Below are 25481 nucleotides of genomic sequence, written 5' to 3'. Positions count from 1 at the left end.
CCTGTAGAGGTCTGTGCGTCCCTCCATGGATATGCCTCCCCAGACCATCACTGACCCACCACGAAACAGGTCATGCTGAACGATGTTGCAGACAGCATAGCGTTCTCCTTGGCTTCTCCAGACCCTTTCACGTCTATCACAGGTGCTCAGGGTCAACCTGCTCTCATCTGTGAAAAGCAAAGGGCGCTAGTGGCGGACATGCCAATTCTGGTGTTCTAAAGCAAATGCCAATCGAGCTCCACGGTGCTGGGCAGTGAGCAAAGGGCACACTACAGGACGTCGCCCCCTGAGGCCACCCTCATGAAGTCTGTTTCTGACTGTTTCGGCAGAGACATTCACACCAGTGGCCTGCTGGAGTCATTCTGTAGGGCTCGGGCAGTGCTCAACCTGTTCCTCCTTGCACAAAGCAGCAGATATCGGTCCTGCTGATGGGTTGAGGACCTTCTACGGCCCTGTCTCCTGGAATCTCCTCCATGTTCTGGAGATTACGCGTGGAGACCATATACAGTCTATGGTGGAGACACATCGATTTGATGTGTCTCCATGCAACGGCACGCATGGATGTGCCATCCTGGAGGAGTTGGACAATCTGTGCAACTTCTTTAGGGTTAAGAAATTCGCCTCATGCTCCCAGGAGAGATAATGACTCTAGCTCAAGCCAACACTAATGGAAAACCAGTCGAAGTGATCAAGAGGGAGAAACTTGAAATGGCCTCCACATGCAAAACCACTCCTATTTTGGGGGTCGTCTCATTGTTGCCCCTCTAGTGCACCTGTTGTTAATTCCATCAACACCAATGCAGCTGAAACTGATTAACAACCCCCTCTGCTACTTAACTGACCAGATTATTATCAAAAAAGTGCAATTGAATTCATGCCATACCCTGTTAAAAAAGTGTTCCTTTAATTTTTTTTGAGCAGTGTATTTTGTTAGTTGTGACAGTTAAATCTTTGGCAAAACCTGAGCAGATTAATATTAAAGTGTGAAATAAATAAATACAATTTGCCGTGGGATTTTCCACTGGCTGACGTTGTTGTTGTACGTCATAATCCTGCGACAATTACGTAATTACAGGCGAAGAGAAAATGGTCAGAGGAGTGTCTGGAAGCGTTTCTTTCTTTGCCAATGAGCTCACGCTATAGTCCTCTATATAGACGTCCCTATGTAATAAGGTAGGGGCAGGTGACACAGCCATGTCAACACAGGGTTTCAGTCATTATCTGGGCTTTAGTTTTCTTCAGTGCAGAGAGCTATAGGTTAACTCAGGTCTGTAGCTCCAATAATCTGCCTACCTGTAGTGTAGAGTACAAAAGTGGCTTGTGTCTGAGCCCATCCCAACTGAGACTGTGCTGAATTGCACTGTGCACAACTAATGGTGCTCCAATACATAACATAAACACAAAATATTGGTATTGCTGGGTAAAGCTGAACATTGGGGATGCAAAACATTAGATGGTATTGGCAATGTAGTTCATCCTCTTTGCATCAAGAACAGCTGTAGCAAATGTTTTGGCTGTCCATTAAATAGGTGTAGAGCTATTTTTGTCAGGACCAAAGTGGTTCGACCGATCAACCAACCAACAGACGGACTTTGCCAATATTGGAGCTATGCCTCTAGCATGTCTGAAGATTTACATGTTGTCATTCATCCATCAGCTCTACCATTTGCTGAATCCATTAGGGACCCTAGAAAGGTTTAAACTGATCCCAGCTGAAATAAGGTAAGTGGACTACACCCTGAATGGGTGTTTATCACAAGGCCTGGGGGGGGCTTGTAGCAGGTGTCATGCACAATAGCCGTGGCACAAGTAGAGCCCTCAAAGATTGCCAGAACCATAATATTGTGTTATAGTAGGCTTGTGGAAAAAGTTGCATATGACCACAACAGTGAAATTAACCGTTTAATGTCTCCAGAGAATGAAGCCGCATTTTCCACTTACAATAACCCATCGTACTAAAGCAGCTAATGCAATTCTGTCCCACAAAAATCAATCAACTTTAAAGACTGACCGCATGGCTGCAGATTTTAACCTTATACTGATTTCGTCACAGGTCTAGAAGACGTGTGAATCCAGGATTTAGCAATGTTCTTCGTGTTGATTAAACTGTCAAAGATCAGTGATACATTAGCTGGAGGTCAGCTTTAAGATGCACTGTGATAACACATCTACTGCTACCTCCAGTTATCACTGCACAGCCGGTCACAGCTGCAAGGACAGTGCATCTGGATGTGTGCACATGTGTGTGTATTTGTTCTGTATGTTGCTTTCTGCATTCATTCATGTGTGTATTTTTCTCGGTGTTAGTGCTGTGGGGAAAATGTCCTCTCCAGGGGCCAGTGGAGGGCCCGGGGGCTTGAGTTGACAACACTGATAACCAAGATCAGCTGTTGGAGTAATGAACCTCCAGCATAAACACACACACACACACACACACACACACACACACACACACACACACACACACACACACACACACACACACACACAAACACAACCAAGGATGCAGTGTGCAGACACAGCTTGAGTTTCGGGGAGTTGGAGTGAGAAACAGATGTCACACTGAAGCTGAGAGGAGGCTTCTTCACAGACTCACTTGTACCTCAAGGCAAATTGTCTGCAAACACACACACGCACGCACACGCACGCACGCACACACACACGCACACACAGACACAGAACAGAGAGAGAGTTTCCATCTGCAGAGCACAGAGCAGTCTCCCTTTTGATGTCAGTACAACATGAGGCAAGAGGACAAAAGAAGCATCGCATTGCAAATAACAGAATTAACAAACTACAACACTCGTTTTATGAGCGAACACTGATGTGCAAAGCAACATTCTCACACAGCAGCCTTGCAATTAGAAACGTACATTTGTGCTGCAAATGACGTGCATTTCAAACACGTATAATATCCTTTAATGTGTCATCTGTCCGTGTAACGTAAAGTTTCATCAGCTAAACGTTTTGCATTTCAATTTTCACTGAAAGGTGCAATGCTCCTTACACTTAATTTGAATCTCATTAGCATAGTAATTACAATCTGCACATCACAAGTGGAATGATGATGATAATTTGTCCTCTGCTTACCTTCCTCAGCAGGTTGCAGATCCTCTCGATATTCCGCAGTCTTTCCCTCTGTAAGAAGACACAGAACACAGAAAGAGGTAAGTTTGAGGAGTCACACTTGATCCAATTAGTTTGTTTTTTATGATGGCTGAGTATGCTGACACGTGATCAAAGAGGAAGCAGAATAAAAATAGTGCAAGTATCTAGACGCTGTAGGTGTCGAATGGGCATGATTCTCAGTAAGAGCACCCTTCCAGAACGCTGCTCAAAATTATGAATGATGAGAAGCTGCAGGAACGATCACAGCCAAATATACTCGACATTAATTATACTGAACATGAATGCACCACACAAACTATTTTAATGTCTTAAAGGCTTGGATTCAAGTCCAGTTCAGACTTCAGACTTGAAGAAAATCACAAAGCTGCAGTTACACCCAATTTTGCAAGATAAATATTCCTCTTCTCAACGTCATGTCACCCACAGCAGCCAATCAGCACTCATCTCCATTACCTGCTCATATTATTTATTTCTGTGCAGCTCTAAAACAACCCTCTCCTGAACTAGCTAAATATTGGAGATCTGTGTGACGGTGTGTGTTACATTTCAGACTGATCTTTGGAAGAGGAGCAGTCAGCTCACTACTAGGAGGGAATGTGTCTAACTTCTTCATAGAAAGTGCTTGGTGAGGAGGAACTATTATTCTTTATGACCAGCAAAAGCAAACATCAAAAAGTGTGCCTGTAACTTAAACAAGCGTCTGGTTTAGATTTCACAGGTGAGCTGTTCTGTTGCCTCTGTCATTCCTTTTTCATTCTCCATAACCTAAACCTTCAAAACCTGCATAAAATGACCCTCTACCAATATAGGACATGCTGAGATGAGTGAGTTCACTCAGGTTTCTTGTCATCTGTTCCTGAATGATGGGACAAAGGATGTCATCATGGGTTTTCACACATGAAAGTCTGAACATTTATCATTTTACACGTTTACATTTGTCCCACTTCTTTTTGGTTTCACATTGTAATTTAGGGAGCAGTGCTTCCTGCTCCTCACATGTGTTTCTCCAGGCTTTCTACATTCTTAACGGCCAGGCAGAGAAAGTCCGCAGAAACTCCAGAGGCTTTCACTCAGACATCTGCTCTCACACATACACCTCGTCCAGACAAGTACCATGTACTGCAGATAAATTAATTGCATATATTGTTAAATACAACCAACCCGTAGATCTTTGCATTAAGTCTCCATATAAAAAGTGCAGTGTGACGGCACAATTTCACTATTCATTCACCTCCTTCTGGGGTCGTGAGACAAATTTGAGTTTCTCTCCAGCAGTAGTTGTCTTTGTTTATACAAGTTAGTACATTTTAATATTTCTATGGTCTTTGTGTGTGTATTCAGCTGTAAAATGCCTAAATCAGCAATCGCCACAATGCTGAGGCACCGTTTCACCGAAGCTTTTAACATCATCATCAAATATTAAATGAACTCCTACCGAGACCCAATATGGAGTGGAGTGGCAGTGCAGTGTGTTCCACGGGGGGGCAATGCACAGCTGCGGCAGCTTATAAATCATACATCACTCTGAGCGCCACACTGTTTGTGCTTGTGGAAACGTGGACAGTCCATTTGACTTTGTTCCTCTTGGACTGGTTGCGAGTCAACAACAGCGTCTCCATGGGAACGATGTACTCAAAAAACAGTATATGGGCTCACACACAGTGTTAAAGCCAGCATGTCAAAAGATGAACTGATATCTAGAAGCCAAACAAAAAACAGAGCAAATTGCTGAAATAATTGGAGTGAAAACACAAAATGGAAACCCTGTTTTGAGTGTTTTCTGATCCACATTGGTCTGGTCTCTGTGATTTAGCTTTTCATCAGCTTGAAGCCGAAGAGAGAATCTGTGTCTGTATACCTCACACTGTAGTCTACATTCAAGGACCAGGAGTTCTAGCTCACCTGTGCATTTTTTATATCATGTGGGTTTAATGTTAAGTGCAGGGAAGAAGTGTACATAGTCATGCAGCAGTTTGTGTGTGTGTGTGTGTGTGTCTGTGTGTGTGTCTGTGTGTGTGTACTTGTACTTATTTTTTGTGAGGACCATTTAGAGCATATACCTTGTGGAGTGAGGCCATTTTGGCAGATCCTCACTTATTGGTTTAACTTACCTTTAGGTTTATGTTAGGGTTAGGATTGGGCATTTAGTTGTGATGGTTAGAGTTAGGAGATGGTGATTGGGAATGCATTATGCCAAAGAGTGTCCATGGTAAGATAGAAGTAGAAGTGAGTGTGACGGTGTGTCGGCATGTGTCAAAAACATGCAGAGGCAGGAGCTCACTTAAAAAAAAGCTGCAAGAGATATGCTTATGTGTGTGAGTTTATTTCAGTCCAGTAAAAGCTGTTTATTATTGTAAGACAGTTATTTCTCCTCTTTGTGCATGTGGAGTGTATTAATATACACAAATCAATAGCAGCGTGCTGTGCACACAGTCTTTATCGACTGTGTGGCACAGCATGTGTTATTTTACTTTTCTATACTATTTTAACCATCACACCACTGTCGATAGTCTTAATAACGATAATGACATAAAGTAGTACAACAAATTAGCCAAAGATGCTGTAAACAGCTGCTCATTAGATGGATGAACTGTCAAGAAATGTCATGTGCTGTTTAGAAAACATCATTAATCAGAGAGCTGTAGAGGTGTTGGAAGTGTCTTGTTTGCTTGTTTCACTACACATCTAAGCTATCTTTTTTCAACCTCTTGATGCTAAACCATGCTCCTTAATGAAAGCTGTACTAGTCAAATATCAGCATGTACAAGGGTTTCTAATATCAGTGTATGCATAGATTTATTAGCATTCTTAGTCCACTGTTTAGCTTATAGGCCCCTCAGGTCTCCATTAAAGGGGAAAATAAAGACTTAAATTTACAAGAATAAACGTATACATTTACAGGAATAAAGTCATAATTTAACGAGAACATTTTAATATTGTTATGAGAATAAAGCCCTAATGTAATGAGAAAACGGTAATAATGCTAAATTAAGAATTTTACTCCTTCTAGATCCAATATCACATATGAACCAATCTCAAATCAAACAAAAAACGCTTGAAAAGCACACAAATGTTACCAACATGACGCTGGTAGTCGACAGCTAGCTACCAAACATTTCCTCCACTTCTTGTGCAATCTTTTCAAAGTCCTGATACTTACTGATACTGATTATGTAAAAATGCTTTATTCTTGTAAATATATGACATTCTTCTTATAACAGTACATCTTCATTCTCGTAAATGTATGCCTTTTCCTTATTGTCCAAATCGCATATATTTGTTCCCCTTGAATTTGAGTGATCCTAATACTCTTTCATACATTTCCAGCAGAGGCGGGCATCTTCTTTCTACAATGAAAATGCTCTTAATTGACTTTAAATTAGATAGAGGTTGGTAAACATAGAGGAGAATTGGACCTAACAGGTAGGTGACCGAAACCACAACTCAAAATGATGCTATATGTGTGTCTGATGGATGTACTCAGCAAATAAGCAACTGAGTTCTACTTGCGGTTGCATTAATTAGAAGTTTCATTTAAAAATAGATCTTCACATGTATAGGGCTTAGAATTTCCTAAAATATGTATTGTTGAGTTTTTATTATTGAGCGCTATTGTATCATTACAGTTTTTCTAGAGTGTTAAAGACATTTCTACTGTTAAATGTTTAATTTATGTTTGTGCTTTAATAATGAAACCAGAGGGTCTAGGGTGGGAGGCTGCAAACAAGTCTGAGATAACCCCACTGTAACAAAGGAGAGAGAAGAAGCTGAAGAGAGCAGAGTAAGAAACTAATATGGAAATGAGTGTGACAATCTTATCATTTTGTAACATTTATTCTTAGTCTTGCCTGTGTCTGGGACCGTGTGTGTGTGTGTCTGGGGGTGTGTGCAGAGAGACAGGCTGATAAAAGTGTCCCGACTTCCACTCTTTCAATCTCCCAACCCCCCCCCCCAAATGCCTCATGTGGCTTTACCTCATTTCACAAGAGCATCAGAGGGAAGCGTGGGAAAAAATGTGAGAGAAAAAAAAAATATTTCGCTCTTCCTTTTGCATTTTCATTATTTAAAATGTTTTGAAGTACAAGGAGAAGCCACTTCAGCAGAAGAAAGTTTCACTTTGAAGTGCAATATATAGGGGAGATGGGCAAAAAAGGGAATCTACGATTGGGAGGAGGAACGGCGGTGTGGTCTGGTCGGGCTCAGACTTTGTATTCACAGTGGTGGATTACATTTCCCTGCATATGCGTGTGCTCTGTCCTCAGTATGACCTCCAGGCACATTAAACCAACATTCCTACACACACACACACACACACTTGTCTTTCTGACACAAACACACCACAACAGCCATGAAGGGACCAGTCTGGTGGCCAATTATCTGCTGCTAATATCTATTTCTGGTCGAGAACATGCATCTCATCAGGACCTGGACAATTTCCCTCCTGCAAGGCATCATCTCCCCTCGCCTTCATCTGTTGGCGGGTTTGAATGAGGACACACAAATATATCCCACTCAAAACACTGGAGTGTGTGTGTGTCAGTGTGTGCCTGTGTGAGTGCGTCTGTAGGTGCAACTGTCTACTCATTAGCAAGCAATTAGGTTGATGCCTCTTTGAAATGTTACTCAGCGAGAATTCGCTTGACAAGCGAGAGTGGCGCGGCAGTACAGTATCAACAGGAGCTGGGAGGAGGGAGGCTGGAGTGGAGTGGGGTGAGGTGGTGGTGGGGGGGCTTTAAATCGACCTTTATTTAACCGCACCAATTAGGAGCAAACTCTCATTTAAAGCGAAGCGCCTGAGCAGTGTGAGCTTGATTGGGCAATGGACGTGATGTTCATAATGTTAATGAACTGTCCAAATGCTGTGAAATAAATTCCCTGTGTGACTAAAGGAAGACTTGAACTTGAGAAGGGGAGACAGGCGTGGGGCAGCGGGGGGGAGATGGACAGATACGAAGTGTGGGTGGGGGGGTCATTTAAATGGCAAGAAGAGGCTACAGCAGCAGACATCACTTGTGCTTATGCCCTTGGTGCATCCATAAGCTATTTAAACAAAACCATGAATCTCTCTTTCCTTCATCTCCTTCCTCAGTTATCACTCTGACTGTATCTGATATTATCATCGCCCACGGCTGTAGCTTTATCCCCTCATAAAAAAATCTGTGTGCGTGTATAAAGACATGAGTGTGCACCCTGGTTGGAGTCTGTCTGCGTATGTGCGACAGTGACACAAGCTACATTAGTATTGGAGACTTTAAATTCTCAGCACAGTGGAAAACAATGCAAATAGAGCGCAAATGCATTTTCATCATGGGACATCTATGTGTGCGTGTGTCTGCATGTGAGGGAGTGATGGGTGTGAAATCATGAGAAACATGCACAGCAAGCTGTGGTTTTGCAGCGTGGGAGAGAATATGTCGTCATGCATGACAATGTGTGTGAGCACGTAAGTGTGCATGTTCACAGATACGCCTGTTTGCTTCTTGCTGGCAGCAAAGGTCCAGTCACACCAGAAAGCAGCAAAGTTCATTCAACCAGCTGAAATAAGTGGTGCTGCACGCTGGATGACTCCTTGCAGAGCTGCTGTAGCTGGTCAAGCTAATGGCTGAAACCCAATGGCGCCTTGATTCTTCTTCTCTTGCAGACACAGGTAATTGGTAGATGAAGCTGGCCACTGATTGGGAGCACAACGTTCACAGCTATCAGCTGCCACCTCACGCCAAACCACCTGTCATTCAACTGGATGATGGCTACCAACACATGTATCCGCAACCCAAGTGGTGTTGGATTTCATTTTATTTTAACCAGTCACATGATTGTTGATTGCCCTTGTTCAGAGCAAGAGAGAGAGCGTGTGAGAAAGAAAGTGAGTATTATATTTAGAGCAGTGCCACACTAAGAATTGTGTTAGTTCAATCTGATTTAGCTGTTTAACTATGAAAATACAACACAAAAGGCGGCCATTTTGTCTTAAGTCCTATCAAAGACAAAGGCGCCCATTTGTATTAAGTCAGATAAAAGACAAAAAGGCTTCCACAGTGGATTGCGGTGATACACCTTGATGTTGTTTGCCACCCGCCAATAAGCTAAACCAAGAAGAAGAAGCAGTAGATGGTGGTTGCCACTCGCCAAAAAAACGAACCGAGATGAAGACAGAATGAAGAGAATAATGGATGAGTCTCATCGAGCAAAGAAGAAAAATAATTATAGTAAGTGGCAGTAATGCGCCTGATTTTGGTTTTCAGCAGCTATTAGACCAGACATAGAAGTAGGGAACAGTGCACCGAACACAGTGGATGGCAGTAATGCACCTTGACGTTGGTTGCCACCTGCCAATAAACCGGACAAAGAAGAAGAAGACCATTTTGGCCATTTTGTATTCGGTCTGGTAGACAAAAAAAGCTATTTGTCTCTCGTTTATTTTGTGCACAGTAGATGTTGGGCTTGAAGAGAAAAAGTAATGCCCTGAGTTGTACTTAAAATAGGCAATGAACCAATCCCTGCTGACATAGGGTGAGGGGGGGGTCATGACCCATGCATGTCATTTAGCATAGAAACATTATTCCAATATGATATATGACTAAATCCTTTACTGTCCTTATTAGGGATGGGTATCGTTTGGTTTTTATCCGATACCGGTTCCTAACCGATACTTTTAAAACGATACCGGTGCCTAAACGGTGCCTGAACCGATACTTTTTTGAAAAAAGGGCACAAAACGATGCTAAGAGAGGCTTTTTTTATTGCCAAATATATTAACTGTTTAAAGTAGATTATAAATATAAATAAATACAAAACCCTTTTTAACTTAAAACTATGAATAACATACGAACTGTTAACAAAAGTTTCCACTATACTTAAATAAATAAAAATAAATACAAAACACACACACTCTGACTCGTGACTCTGACTTCGGAGCCTGAGCCAAATGAAGACTGAGGGTCGCTTTTCCATCACTCGGAGACCCCCGTGTCTCCGCGGCTGGGGCTGTGGCAGGCAGGCTTCGGCCCGCCTTCGTCCCCCTAAAATCGCTTTTATGAAACATTTCTCGGCGTGGTCTTCGTTCCTCCCGCCCCGAGCCTTTCCAAGCCGACCCGGAGCCGGTCGCGGCGCACCGCCACGGAGGAGATGCACCCGGCGGGGGGGGGGGGCCAGCGCCGGGGAGAGGTCTCGCGAGGAGATCCTCCCCACCACCTGCACGGAAGCCTCGACAGCGCGGAGACAAGAGTCTGTTCCTCCGGAACAGACTTTTTCACGGGGGCCCGGCGGGAGCAGCCGCTTCCCGTGAAGGAAGGAGCGGAAGTGTGAGGAGGCGGGACGAGCGGAGACCTCAGTCTTCAATTGGCTCAGGCACCGAAATGAGGCACCGAAATCTCCGTTTCATTTCGGTCCGGGTAGGTACCGGTTGTATTGGAACCGGTTCCATATTGGAACCGGTTCTCGGTACCCAACCCTAGTCCTTATCCACTAATTTATATACTGCTGTTAATATTGTTCTCATTTTCCTATCAGCCAGGTGGCTGCTTGTTTACTTCAATCAAGAGATGGTCTAGAAATGCAGGTGATTTGCAGTAAAGTAAATTTTTTCTTTGTGTGTGCGTGTGTATCTGTGTGTGTGTGTGTGTGTGTGTGTGTGTGTGTGTGTGTGTGTGTGTGTGTGTGTGTGTGTGTGTGTGTGTGTGTGTGTGTGTGTGTGTGTGTCTGTGTGTGTGTTTGTGTGTGTGTTTGTGGGACAGGTCTGCACAAAGTGAGGTTCCCCCCCGAGGGAACAGGCTAACAGAACCTGCTAATTATCATGCGTGAAAGAAAAAGATGAGATGCCGAAAGATAGAAAGAAAGAAAGCCGGGTTGCGAGACATTTTGAAAGAATATGTGTGTGTGTAAGGGAGATAGAGAACACATATATATATATATAATTTCTGTAAGTGTGTGACTGGGTGTGTGATGTGTGTCTATGTGAACTGAGGCTTAGTACTGCAGTCAGGATCAAATCTCACCCAGACTGAAAAAGAAAGATGGTGTGAGATTCTCAAGCTTGATTTCAAAACCCAAGACACTTGAAAGATCACTGCTTGTAAACTGTAATCACTTACAAAAAGTAATATTTAATAGTCACACATTACTAGTTGTAGTGCTTACAGAGAGACTAAAGGCCTTGATCTTTTACAGAGGAATATAGGGTATATGAAGTAGAAGATTCAATTATTAATGAGGGGTCATTATTTTGGGGAAATATGTATATTTGCCCTCTTTCCAAGCGACAAATGAGTGAGTGTTAGATGTGTAGCTGAAGCCAATGAGTGGTACATGTGAAGCTGAAGCCAAAACAAGTTTGGCCAAGTTTACCATGGAGACAGAGAGCAGTCTCACAACAGTCTATAATCCGAAGTGCAGAATAAAACACTGACCATCACTTCTAAACCCTGAAAATATAACACTCTGCAGACATGCATACAGTGGACTGATATCCTCCCTAAGAAATGTGCTTGAGGCTTTAAAGTATTTTACACTTTAAATGTAAGTTTAATGGTAAAAATATTGAATAGAAGAGTCTCTTAACATTAATGAATAACTTAAATATGTATTAACCTTTAATGAGTAACATCATTATATCTAAAGATATTAAAAACAAAAGGAGGAAAACAGCAGATACCAACCAGCAGTACCAATAGGTGCCTATTTTTAAAGACTTCCTAAAGGACAGGGGAACTTTAGGGTTCAATTAGACGTCAGTGTCCCCCTGGGCCCTCCCCTTGAGTTATCCATGAAATGGACAGTTCATATCGTGTTAGTACTTTAATATTGAAGAAAAAAGTTATTATTTTAAATAATATCCAGGCCCTTTATAGCCCCCCCTTGTCTAAAGCTTCTGCCATGCAATGATTTCTAATTTAAATTCATGGTTTAACAGAAATGGAAACTATTAGTGTTTTTTACTTGGAGCTATTTGTTGTTTCCCTCTGCTGACAGCGCTAGGCTAAGCTAATCCCATCCTGGCTTCAGCTCTTTACATACTGGGCACGTGAGTATGATCACCCTGATAATCCGTCATAATATGAGACACACATGAAGTTATGTTAAATATTTAACCATGTCTAGAAACCTTATTTATTGATCATTACTTTTCCCAAATCCATAATCTTCTTAGGCTTTTCCGGTGCCTGCGGGATCTCATTAGAAAACTTTAAGAGCAGCTACAACTTCAACAATTTATTAAATGGACGCTATGAAAGAGAAAAAATACATTTAGGGCCACTTTTCTATTCTGAAAATGGGTAGCAGTGATGCATTTCATATAAGAATCAGGAGGCAAAGGGGAAGGATGGGTTTAGGAAACATGAGAGAGAGCGAGAAGAAAGAAAAGGGAAGAGAAAATTAGATGGAACTTTTGTGCCCATTCCCTTGCTGGATTCTTTGATACATTCTGTATTGCATAATGATATGCAAATATGACAAAGTATGAAAGTGGCAATGAGTGGGGGAATCTGGTCTAATGCACTGTTTTCACACTCTGGAAAATGCCTTTCAAGCTGACGAATTCTTTTCATTTCGCCTCCTCAGAAATCCTCATTCATGCATCTCTCCCTCCTTCTGTGTGTCTCCATCTCTGACTCTTCTTTTGCTCTCAGTTTGTTCGTCTTTCTCCCTCCCTCTCCAACTTTTCTCCCCTCTCTCATCCCAAAGGAACTATAGAAGTCAATACTCCAGAGGATCTGTGCAGTCCAGAGCTCTTAAGTCAAAGTCACCTCCAAACTAACTGTTTGTCCTGTACTCCAGCACCATGTATTATTAAGCGCCAACTGTGTTAGTGGAAGCCCAAAAGACTCATGGGAAAGGGATTTAGCGGGCTGGAAGTCGTCCTAGAGCAACTTCACTTGGGGCATGCTTTCCTACGCTGGCCAACAGTAAATGTGCATTACTCTCCACAGCTTCTCCTCATTGCTGGTGTGGCAATTCTGAGGAGCAACGAACCAGAACATATTTACTCTCCTTTGTTTGCTTTTTCAGTTCCTCAATGTGACGAAAGGGAAAAGAAAGAGATGTTTGAGGTGAAGGGTGAAAAAACGTGTGGGTTGCAGCAAAACACTACAAGGCTCAGAAAGGACCACTTTATCTCACAGTACACTCATACATATAATTTAAAATGTAAACATATAATTACATTTTACATTAAATGCATTAATGCAGATCTGCTAGGCCACAGATTAAACCACAGCATTTAATTAACAAAAAAAGTGTATTCCTATTTAAGTAGCAAATGGGATACACAATATCACAAATATTAAATTCCAGCATTAGCCGGAAAAAGTCTTAAAAACATAAAAGGGATGGGTTGAAATGATCAGCATTATCTGTGAGTGTGGCAGTGAGTCAGTGAGACTGCTGCTATGTATCTGTCAAGGTGACACTTGAGCCTCAATGTATCGTTTTGGGCTGTTCCTGGTGAGAAATGACAGTGACAAGTGAAATCTTCAGTCAAAAGAATTCCTTGATCAAACAGTGAGACACTGGAAACAAACAACATCCACCTTGTGTAGTGAAACATCATTTGTCAACTGATGCACATGACACACCAGATGAATTGGACCCCCAAAATAAAAGCATGGTATCTGCAGCATTTTCCACAAAGTTGATTTAATCTATGGCGGTAACGGGAGTGCATGTGCACATGAAAAAATCTCACGAATCTCAAATCTCAGAAAGGCAGAACTGCATCGCATGCCACAACTGCAGCTGAAACTATGAGGTCTGTCTGTCTGCGTGGATGGTAAAAATGTGAAATACAATTTTTGGTTCATTGTAAAACTGTGGTGGGACAAATTAGAATAGGGCGGGTAACCACAGTCTAAATAATTAATGGGAAACACTGGTATCTGGGACGTATCAATGTGGGAGAGAAATTAAACTACAGTTTTTTCTTTGCTAGACTCATGCCTATTGATGCTGGTAGCCAACACAGTGGGATCCTAACATGCACAATGCATGTCAAGATGGCCCATTGTCTATCTTAGATGCATTAGCCTCTGGGGAAAGGGGACAATATTTTGCGGCTCCTGGTTTAGACATCAGTATATGGATGCATATCAATTTAAAAGTCATTAGCTGATGCATCTCGGTCAATGCGTTTAATTAACCTCCTCTGCTCTCCACTAGGACTGTTTACCAGCGGGCAACCAAAGCCTGCTCAAACAGGATTGGTCAAACTAGTAATGGAGACCAGAGGGCTTCTGAGCCCAAACATCTTGTCCCTAACCGACATAATTTACATATTCACGTGCAGAATCTGTTTATAGATATTAAGATGCAGCTAATGTCAGTACCTCCCTCGGTAAGCAATAGGTTCAAGTGTTTTGACACATATCATATTCCCCTGGTGTCCTTTGGCCATTTAATAACCCAAAATCCTGACAGCCAGAAAAGCAACTACGTCTGCAAATCAGCCGTCATCTGAATGTGGCAGGGAATTATGCACAACAGAAGGGCTGATTATGACACTGAAAGAAAAATCTGCCTGCTAACATTAGAACTGAAAAACATCATCAGCTGCTATATTTTATGTTTACTTGACAAGGACCTCTAGCTTTATAATGAATTATGCTATTAGCACGGCAAAGCCTTGTAGGAAGGAGTTTTGAGTTTGTCATTAAGTCCACCATGAGTGTGACTTTGACAAAGGAGATCAGTGTTCATTTCCCATTTTAACACGGACTGTAACACTCCACACTATTTCTTGACAGGAGCTTAACATTCCTTTGAGTGGACATATCAGTACATGCTCATTTTGGGAAGGCACTAACAAATGATTCTGTGCTCCTGAAAAATCTGAACAAGTCTGCTTTCATCACATTTGTATATTCACCAGGCATGTAGATCACCCTCTGTCAGATTTTGTAATCTTTTCACTCTAAACCCTGAGCCCACACTTAAAAAGCCCCTGCTTGTCATCAAACATTGCGATAGTTGATTGGATATATTTTCTGTGCTTCAGCTTCAGCTCTGTTTGCACATTCGCTGCTTCTGTGCATGTGTACAACATGTGCAATCAGATATCTCCACCGATTGTTTTTGTCTGTTTGACTGGTGACTAATGAAATTGTCTTGTCCTCATTGTGTGTGCGTTTACTTTACTTGTTTGAGAGTCCTGTAAAGGTGGCTACTTTAACACAGTTTGAGCACAAGCAGAGTAAATTTAAGCACGCACAGGGTCAATTAAAGTGCAAGAGCAGGGTGTTGAATTACAAAATCTGCGAAAAATAATAAATCATGCCCTGAACGCTCTTGAATAAAGATATGGGGGGGGGGACATAAAAATACCTGAAATTGACGTAAAGTCAGGGAATTAAACATTTTTGCACAGTAAACAGGTAGGTAGCTTCCCACAGGATTCTGATTTCCAGTAGGATTTTGGCAATTCATTTTGGATATAGTTTATTTAAGATATAAAAAGCCAGAGGCAACGCTGAAAAACTAGCTGGAGGTGTGAGGACTGAGCTGGTTTAGGGTAGTAAAAGGTCAGACACAGTTTACAACGAGTGCGTTTAACCTTTTGCTGCTGTGAGCAGGATCACACCAAATGCAAATTTAATATCTATCTCCTTTTATGGCTTGTCACTTTTGTTTTATTTATATTTGGATTCAGGGGTTATTTGTAAAAGATGATTCATTCATACTTGATGCTTTGCCCCAATGTCTTGTAATAGTCTGCATGTCAGCCAGGAAGTAAGCAGAGGAGAGGCGTACAAAAAACCAGTGTGTTGCCAGCTGTCTGATTTAAAATTAATGGACGGAGAGAAAATGTGAAAAAACAGGAATGTAGACAAGGAAAGACCGAGGCAGAAAGGGGGAGACAAGTGTGTTGATGTTTGTAGCCCTTAGCGAATGGATTGTATTTATTTCCCCAACACAAAACAAAAGACAGTAATTGAAAGAAACATGTAGGACAATATGTGTAGAAGTGGAAATGTATAAATGAGTAGAGAAAGGAAACTCACCGCATGGAGTGGATTGCCCTGATCAATCGGCACTTTGAAGTCAGTCTGGAGCTCATCAAAAGCTGTTATCTGAGACAAGGAGAGAGAGAGAGAGAGAGTAGTGTTAGAAGGGATGAGTAAAGCAGATGGACAATGTAGAATAAAATAGCCTCATTATTGCCAAAAGCCTCCTGAGTTTGTCACCTTTCATGCAGAAAGTAAAGCTTTATGCATCCAGCTGGGCTGTAAAGGACCACATTATAGGACTGACTTTATTTTGTGTTTAATAATGCTAAAAACAACTGGTGCATCCACAAATTTACAAAAAAAGCAGTCTTCATTTATGGGTTGAACATGACTCATAAAGCGACTGCAGGTGTATCAAGTCATCTTAAACCTTCATGGGCCAATGCTCACGTAGTGTCAACCATTTGGAGTGTCTCTGCATTATGACATTTATATATATTTGAAAATGTTAACACCCTCTTATCAAAGATGGTCAGCCCCTCACCACCAGTGGCCATCTCTGTACCTCTCTTACGCTCGCTCGCTCGCTCAAACATACACACACACCCACACACACCCAAACCTAACGTATATGCCAGAGCTCTTTATTCACTTATTTCCTCGCCTCTACTGCCCTGAGACATCAAGGTCAGCATTTAAAGTCAACATCAAACCACTCCACGTGCTGCACTGTGAACAAAACAGGCCCCGACATTAAACATAACAGTATATGTAGCCAGAGCTCTCTTGAGGGTTGACTAGGAGACATCCTCCATTTCACAATCAGCTCTTCCTCGTCGTCAAAATTAACATGATCTGCACCAGTAGAGATGTTGGATCACTTCTGCCCAGAGGGACAACATTTAGATGCAAGAGACATAAAACGAACCCGTCGGATTGGTGTCATTTGATCTGTCCGCCCACTCACTGCCACACTCTGGGATGACTCTCGGTAATAACAGCATCAAGTAATGATGAACAGTAGAAACACTACGCAGCACTTCCATGTGTGTTGCAAGAGTTGCAATGGAGGCAAGTGCACACCAGAGACAGATGTTGCTGCTGGAATAGTTTGGCCTCAGGAGGGAACTGTGTGTGCGCGGGGAAGAAATATGAGTGTGTCAATCAGTATTTGTGCATGAGGGCAACAGTGCAATGTAACATCAGTACATCAGTGTGAGTGAGAGTGTCGTAAGAAATGTAATTTGTTTGTGTGTTATGAAAATGTTAACGATGCATTGTGTGTATACAGTGTTGAGCAGGAAGCAGAGGAAGCAGTGGTGTGTGCATTCATACATGTGAATGTGTGAGGGGAATTAACATCAGAGAGACGGCAGAGGTTCACACCATTCCCGGGTTATTTCCCTGGGCTCGCCCCGCACTAACAGCCATCTCTTTACATGTTATTTCCCAGTGTACCTCGACAGTGATCCTGGCTCATTGCCTCTCTGTGTTACAGTGAGCGAGCTTCCCCCAGGCTGTTCCTCCTGGGCAATGGGAATACACACACACACACACGTACGCACACATCATTCACTCAAACAAGTCTTCTAGGTGCATCAATCCAGACATATAGGAACACATTCTTCCACAGGGATGCCTACATTAAAAAAATAGAAAAACTGCACCTTTCTGTGCAACACATGAGGGGAACGGTGAATGTTGTCATGCTTTAAAAGATTCTGAGATTTCAAGTAGTAGGAGAATAAGGTAGTAATTTAGAAGAAACCTATCAAAGTACAAGAATAAAACTGTATATCTCGAGAATAAATTGATATCGTTACAAGAAATGTACAGGATTTAAGTTATAATTCTACAATAATAAAAGGGGAAAAAAAGAAACCATGCTTGCCTGAATGTGAATGTTAGAACCAATCTCATTGTGAAAAGATTAGACCCCTTAAATATCACACAGATGAAATCAAAGACATACAATCACCCACCATCAACTATTTCTAACTCCACAATAGAGGCAGTTTCAAGCCTGTGTGTTTTTTTCTTCAGAATAGACAAAGTTTCTTAAACAATCTTGTCAAAGCGCTCATAATTTAGATAATCTGGTGCTGATGACCCACACATATTTAGCCTCGTGTTATTTGTGAGACCTATAATATAACTTAACAAGATACTTATCCTTTGACATTTCCCTTCTTAAACAATGTGCAGTTTAAAATTATAACTTTGTTTATTACTCATAATATTACGACTTAATTCTCGTGAATTTACAACTTTACTGATAATCTCAGATTTCCCCCTTAGTGGCCTTTATACTCTGTTGTAGATTATTGGTGCCTCTTTAAATAGATTTGGCAAAAACGCATTAATCCTTGTTATCAACTACTAATTTAAGTAAGTAAATTATGTAACACTGACTTAAGCTAAAAAGACCCATGTTGTAATAAAAAAAAAGTATTCCCAAGGAAAATAGTAGAATTTCACTCCCGTTGATTTATGATCCTCAGCTAGTGATTAGTATCAACATCTGTTTCTAAGCTGCAGACCAGACGACCAAAACTCAAATATGTGACATGCTCAGAGGGTGATTCCTGCAGAAGATCCATGGCAGAGACCCTGGATTCTGTTTTTTGCAAATCCAGTTCTCTTTTGATGTGGATGTTCACTTTAACTGACTGCTTTTAAGTCATGGTTGGCTGGCATCAAACCTGGCGCCCTCTGCTCCTCTCTTTTGGCTCACTGAATTCTGTGTGACAGTGCAGACTGTGGCTGCTAGTGGGCCGATGCCCTGCTATATGTGTTTGCATGGGAGAGAGACGGCAACAGCGAGATGGATGGAGCATAATTTGTTGTGTTTTAGTCCACGGAGGAAAATGTGTGCTCATTTCCACTGTCTGTCAGTTGGTAGAAGCTACGACCAAAACGAAAAAAATGTTTCCGCCCATGTTGCCTTCAAAGAAATTAAATAGAAATAACAACATTAAAAACAACAACAGCAATCAGCGGAACCTCCACTCTAATGTGAAAGACTACAAGGTCTGTTTAAATTATTCAAAGTTCGTCTTAAATATTTATCAAGACTTTAAATCCACTCGGCGTGGGTTAATTTTCTGCACAACCACTTCTCACCAACCTCTGATGCACAAATTACAGCCCAGTGAAGCTGAAGCCGAACCTTAAGTCGTCCGCGCATGCAGCCAGGGACAACTGAACCGTGCTGAACTTGACAGATGAAATCTTTGTATTAACCACCAGGACACGATGCAAAGTTAAGAACACAGTTAGAACAAATCTCCCAATGTGGAGCACACAATTATATCTTTACCCCAAGCAGATAGTTAAATGCAGAGGTTAGCTGACAAAGAGAGAGAGATCTGATGTCAGTAAGCCTGTGTTGGTTTTGCAGCTTCAAATTCTAGTTTTTAGCAATGGAAGGGTCAATTGTAAAATGTCAGGAAAGCAAAGAGAAATTTAAAAGGGCTGGTGACCCCCAGCAGGATTGGGATGCTCAGTGAGGAAGGATCACAAGCTTCACTCAATGATGAATGAAAACAGCTCAGGAGAAAACCCTTACAGTTTAACAGTTCCATTCTTGAAACATGTATCCTTTACTGGGTACTTGAGCTTCATGCACGTTTAGTTAATTGGAAGGCTTTCATACAGGCATATGCTACATCCATATGTTTTCATTTGAAAACTGTTGAACACTGTGATGGATACACCTCGCATTAACACTACTCCAGAGGTTTAGAGTGGCCAAAACAGGGAAACTTGGAAACGCTGCTGGCCCTGCTTTAGTACTAAAAATACCAAGTTGTTTTCTGGATGTGCGGAAATGGAGATGTTTGGAAACGATGTTGTAGACATGCATACAATTCTGCTTAAATGCATAGGAGACAAGATATTATTCTAGCAATCTCAAACAATGAATAGTATAGATAATAAATAAATCCGTTAAACTGCACCAAATGTACTACGCTTCTCAGTCCCTGCCTTTTCAGATTAATTATTAATGACTTAATGCTGAACATCAAAATATCTCTCTCTTGTAGACTCAGAGGCCACTGGTTGGGAGTCATGTGTGGCAGATGGCTTTTTTTTTAATAACCAACATGTCAGTGTCACACTGTATCTGTGCTGAACACCTTGGTAGCAATATCTTGGCTGAACACCTTGTCAGGGTGAGACAGCTGAATATTCCCTGAATAGATGGTATTGGCAGAGTCAACTCCTCCGTTCCATGTGACAAGATCAAATGAAATAAAGCTCTTCCTTCCCGAAAATTCCTAAATCAGCATTCTGCTTTATTAAGCTATCAGGTCGTGCAGCGAGGCACCAAAGGCAAATGATAAGCACCTATGCAGCTACAGTGACTAGGTTAATAGATCAACTGAGCATATTCAACAGATAGAGTATTGTACATTTTAGGTTGTGTACTGTGATCTTATTCTAGGTGGTAATTGTGAATAGTTTGGAATATATAAAAAACGAATTAGGAAAACCCACAATATAATGTCAAACAATATTCATTGTTCATGAAACGAGTAAACAAACGAAGATAACCTAAATAAATAGTAATGTTGGTAGTTTTAAATATTTAAAGCTGCAGTAGTAAACCTTTTTTATAACCAGAGGGGGCTTTGTGCTTTATAAACTGCTTTCATACCTGCATTGAACTGTAAGTGAGAATGCAAATATCAGAGTTAGTTGCTTTGGACATTCTCCGCAGTTTTTCTTTTCAACCCGCTAGTAAAAACCCTGGATAATGTCTGAATGAGCCCATTGGCCCCACACAAGTGTGATGTGCTGTAAACAAATATATGTGATCGCCGCAGCTTCTTGTTTGTTTTTCCTTCCCTTCCAACTAACTGCTGTGGTTCTGACTCAAAATGATCACGTTTCTGCGATCTTTTTTTATCTCCCTGTCTGCTGCCTGAGTAAATAGGCAACTACTTTATTTGCACTAGTCTTTTCAACTCTATGATGTAATATCACGTCAGCCTATCAAATTTGTTTTACAGCTCCCTGTGCAGCCTCTGGCCTTTGTCCTCTGCTCATATTGCGGGGTAAGCTGTGACATAAGGTCAAACACCATGCACCAATAAGAGCCAATACTAGGGCTGCTCGATTATGGAAAAAATCATAATCACGATTATTTTGGAAAAAAACGAAATCACGATTATTCAAACGATTATTAATGTGCCCTTATTTTGTTTAATGACTAACCGGAAGTACCAGTCACTTCTGGTTCCGGTAAACACCGATTACGGCTGCGTGTCTTATTCCTCCGTGAAACCATGCAGGATATCGGTGCCTGGTTATTCAAACCCTTAATGAGGGCAACATTCTCCATAAAACACTTTGTAACTGAGAACTTTGAAATTTCCTCTCATTATTAAATGTCCCCATCTGCCCCCCCCCCCACTACAAGCACACAGAGAGAGAGAGAGAAAAAGAGGGGGGGGCTATGAGGACCATCATCATTTACCCCCGAACCCCGACATTGAACGGGTTCCATACAACAACAAGCGGAGAATCACGAGCTGACCCGCGCGGGTCCGGTGTGAGCAGCCGGGCGGCTGCGCGCTGTAGAATGGACGCTGCGCAGCCGCTACACTGTGTGGTGCTGCTGCTCGTCGGATTCGAAGAGTCGATCAGACGGGGCTGCCCTCCTTCTGCCATTTTCCACTCGCGCTGTTTTTTAAATACCTCCGGTGCCCACACACACAACTCGCCTCCTTCACTTCACAGCTGCTTGAGAGTGAGTGCCAGTCAGCGGGGCCGCGCTGAATGCTTTGGGGGAGGGACTGAATTGTGCAGGCGCGTCTCTTTAGAAAAAATGCCAAATAATCGTTTCAACACGATTATAGTAGTTTGGAGATTGTTTGACCCAATAATCGTAATCACGATTATATTTCGACTAATTGAGCAGCCCTAGCCAATACCATTTAATTTGTATAGCAACAAATCACAACATCTAGTACATTATCTGAAGGCACTTTACAGGACAAAATTACAGAGAAAGCCAACAGTTCCCATGACAGGTAAACACTTGACGACTGTGCCAAGACCAAAAGAGTTGATTTAGTGTAAGAAGGAAACGTTAGGGTCATCTCAATCAAACACAGCCTGCATATGCCCCCATAAGAGCACTAACCAATCAACACATACACCAACTGTTGTACCACAGAAGTGTAGAAAATCTAAGAGATTTTAAGCAGAAAATCAGAGATCAACACATCTCCATCCAAAATGAAGACCAAACAGTAAAGTTACTCATTTACATTGCATTCCCCATGGCCTGGAAACAGGGTAACTATTTGTTTTGGACTATGGTGTTACATGTGTAGTTAAAGGTTGCTACAGCTTAAACAAAGACATAACAAAGAGCGTTGGCTGTAACAGACTGGAGCTGTAACCTCTAAACAGTTACTGCTGTTAAGTTTACAGTATTTTGACAATGAAAAAAACGAATTAAAGTGCTGATCACCTCGGATGGATCTTCCTTTTTTCTCACACATAGAGGGGAATATATACAGCTTTCTATTGTCTTTCCTTCTGATCTTTCAATACAAGCTATACTGCTAAACTGCCTGATACATACACACGACCTGTTAAATGTGGCAAATACCAATCCAGTCCAATTTCCATGACAAAAGGGTCGATGATTTCTACATGGCGGAAAATCTGTCAACAATGTATACATGGTAAAGCAGTATTGGGGTTTTACATGCAAGGATCTAATGAATGAATGAATAAAACAACAACTCTTCACCATTCTGATCATCAATAAAGCCTTTTCCCCACACGGCCCCTTGTTCTGACAGTTATCCACTACTGTACATGTGAAGAGGCTGAAGTCTCTTTACGCAGAGGGAAAATCTATGCAAATCTTGTTGATTCTAATCCACACAATCCACACAAGCTTTACCTTGTCACTTGTGATCACTTGGCCAAGAGAAATGTTCACAAACCAAACATAGCCACAGAGAAAACGCTGGAGTAGCAATTTGTCTGAGGTGGCAAGCACTCTGTCTATGACGGGGCTGCTTAATGGGAGCAGTCAGGGCTTCTAGAAGGGCAATCGAAACGTGATAACACTGGCTCTGTTATCGCCATCAGTCTCTTGTAACATTATCACTTACAAAGCTAATGAATAAGGATATGAAAAAGAAAGCTAAGCTCGAAAACTGCATATTTTTCTAGTGTAAAAAGCAAGTGCTGTAGTGGGTGAAATTGCGAGAAAAAAGAAAGAAAGAAGTGGGATGGAAATTTGAAAAAGAGGACAAGGATCACCCATATAATCCCCCAGTGGGTGCACTGTGTAGGGAACAATGGAAACAGTGGAGTCAGATTGATGGATGAGGAGCCAGCAGGGGTTAATGAACACATGGATCGATGCTGAACCAACTTGGCTATACAGTGAACGCCACCTCCATTAGCTTCCAGTGGCTGGTGCCAGAAAGCCCGGTTGACTGTTCATTGAGATTACAATCAGCTGTATCACCATGCATTTCTTTTCCCTTGAAGTCTTACTAGGGCACCTTGAGCCTGAGCTACTTCCTTTACAGTTCAGGGGAGGTGGGTGGAATTTCAGGCTGACTCTACATGTCAACAGACCAAACCGTGAAGGTCTGAACTAACTTATTTTTGTTTCAATACTTAGAGACCTATTTCTCCAACCTTAAACACCGATCTTCTTCTTTATATTCCCTTAGGTTTTTGTAGTCGTAATAGAAGTAACTGTAGGAACAAGGAATCAAACTTTGGCCTTTAAACGAATGGTAACATGGCATCCTCCAGTTATAAGAGCAATATGGCAGAAGACATGATTGGGTTGTATAAACCCTGTGTTGTAACACTCAACGCATCACTCAGATCTGAAAAATACATAAGACTAGCCAAATTAATTGAATTGGGAAAGCTGATAAAGATCATATGACCCAAAAATGTCATCCATACCAGCTTCCTGGAGAAACTTATAAATTATTATTTTGCGCACACCTTTTTCTTCTGCTATTAGGGGAATAATACCATCATCTAAGATGTGCTAACTTTGGGATTTACCAGTTGATTGTCAATGAGAGCTAGCTACCATAGTGCATTGCTACAAAAAAGCCGAATTTGAATGACAACTGGAATAAATAAATAGTTTTAACTTTTGCATTTCTGAATGAACTAAATCATTATTTATATTAAATTCCATATATAGTATTTAGTTAATATTAAATGAGTACATTATTTCAGAGGCAGCCTGTAGACAGTTGTAACAAGAACATTAAGTGGGAACCACATCTTTATTTCATCGCTGTTATAAAGACATGCATAATCCAGACGAAGACAAACTTTGAGTGCCCTCCCCACAACATAAAGCTTTTCTTACTATAGTCTGCTCCTCTGTCTGAAGTTATTTTCCTCCTTCATCTCATTATCTGTTTCTGCATTCGTATCTACGCTGCCTGGCTCGGTACATCAGGACCTTTCCTCACTTTGAAGGAGACTCAACCTTCCCATATAGAACTTTTTTAAATGAATCCTTCCTCTCTTCTTTTGATCCTGTCCTATCTGCAGTGCTGCCTTATCCTTCCTTTTCATGGCTGATTATCACTTTGCTGTTCCAGTCATCCATTCAGTCCAGTCTGAACTGGGCTGAACCCCTAGTAAGTGAAATCCATAGTCTCTCTGGCCTTTTCCCCCTTATTTCTCCATCATCCCATCACTCCTGCAGCTTCCCTCGCCGTCTGCAGACCCAGCCTCAACCCCCTTCCATTTATCTTCCTGTCACTTTCTCTTTTCCTTCTCCTCTGGGTCTTGACCAGTCTATCCCCAGAGGAGCCATACTGAGGTGTTACAGATCATGGGAACAAGATAAGGCTTCTGCGGGTTAAAATGAAAGAGCACTAACCACATTTGGCTAAATATCACTCTGACAATCTTTCAATCTTTCTTCTCGATGCATTTCCTCAAAGGCATCTCTGTCGTGCACCCCCATTTTCTCTCATTCCGGCACAGAGCACCCCATTGAATAAATAAATAAATAAAAAAACTTGTTATGCTCCATATCATCAGAGCACCGTAGAGACAGAAACGAATGAGGGAGTGTTATGGTTGTTCTGTGTGAACGATTATTCACACGACACCTCTGTTAAGCCTGCGAATGCCCTGTACTTGTCAAAATCTCAGTGTGATACAAAGTCACGCTAGGCGAGGAAGCGATGCCAACTGAGACTCGAGCTGAGCTGCACCCCTCAAAATCCATCCTGAAGAGCGCACAAAATCCTGATGTGTGGTGTCGCCTCAGTGCTAATCAAATCAGCGTGTGCTTTGTGTGAGGTGATTTAAGTGAACTAATGGAAGACAGTTGGAATGAAGGGTGAGGGGAATATATTCCTTCCTCTCTGCCACAGCCGTATTAAACTTGAA

The 25481-nt window shown here is 41.7% G+C and overlaps 1 protein-coding gene across 1 annotated transcript in view; it reads right to left on the bottom strand.

Annotated features, from left to right (window-relative positions):
• cnih3 (cornichon family AMPA receptor auxiliary protein 3) overlaps nt 1-25481 on the bottom strand; it is a 60880-nt gene that overhangs the window by 30517 nt on the left and 4882 nt on the right. The window contains exons 2-3 of the mRNA XM_061091888.1: nt 16119-16187; nt 3091-3138 (exon numbers count right to left, since the gene is read on the bottom strand). Of these exons, the coding sequence (XP_060947871.1) occupies nt 3091-3138; nt 16119-16187 (117 nt within the window). The remainder of the gene's footprint in view (nt 1-3090; nt 3139-16118; nt 16188-25481) is intronic.

The sequence above is a fragment of the Limanda limanda genome, chromosome 18, assembly GCF_963576545.1.
Source record: "Limanda limanda chromosome 18, fLimLim1.1, whole genome shotgun sequence".
In the NCBI taxonomy this organism is placed as follows: Eukaryota; Metazoa; Chordata; class Actinopteri; order Pleuronectiformes; family Pleuronectidae; genus Limanda; species Limanda limanda.
This window is presented reverse-complemented; position numbering and strand designations above follow the sequence as displayed.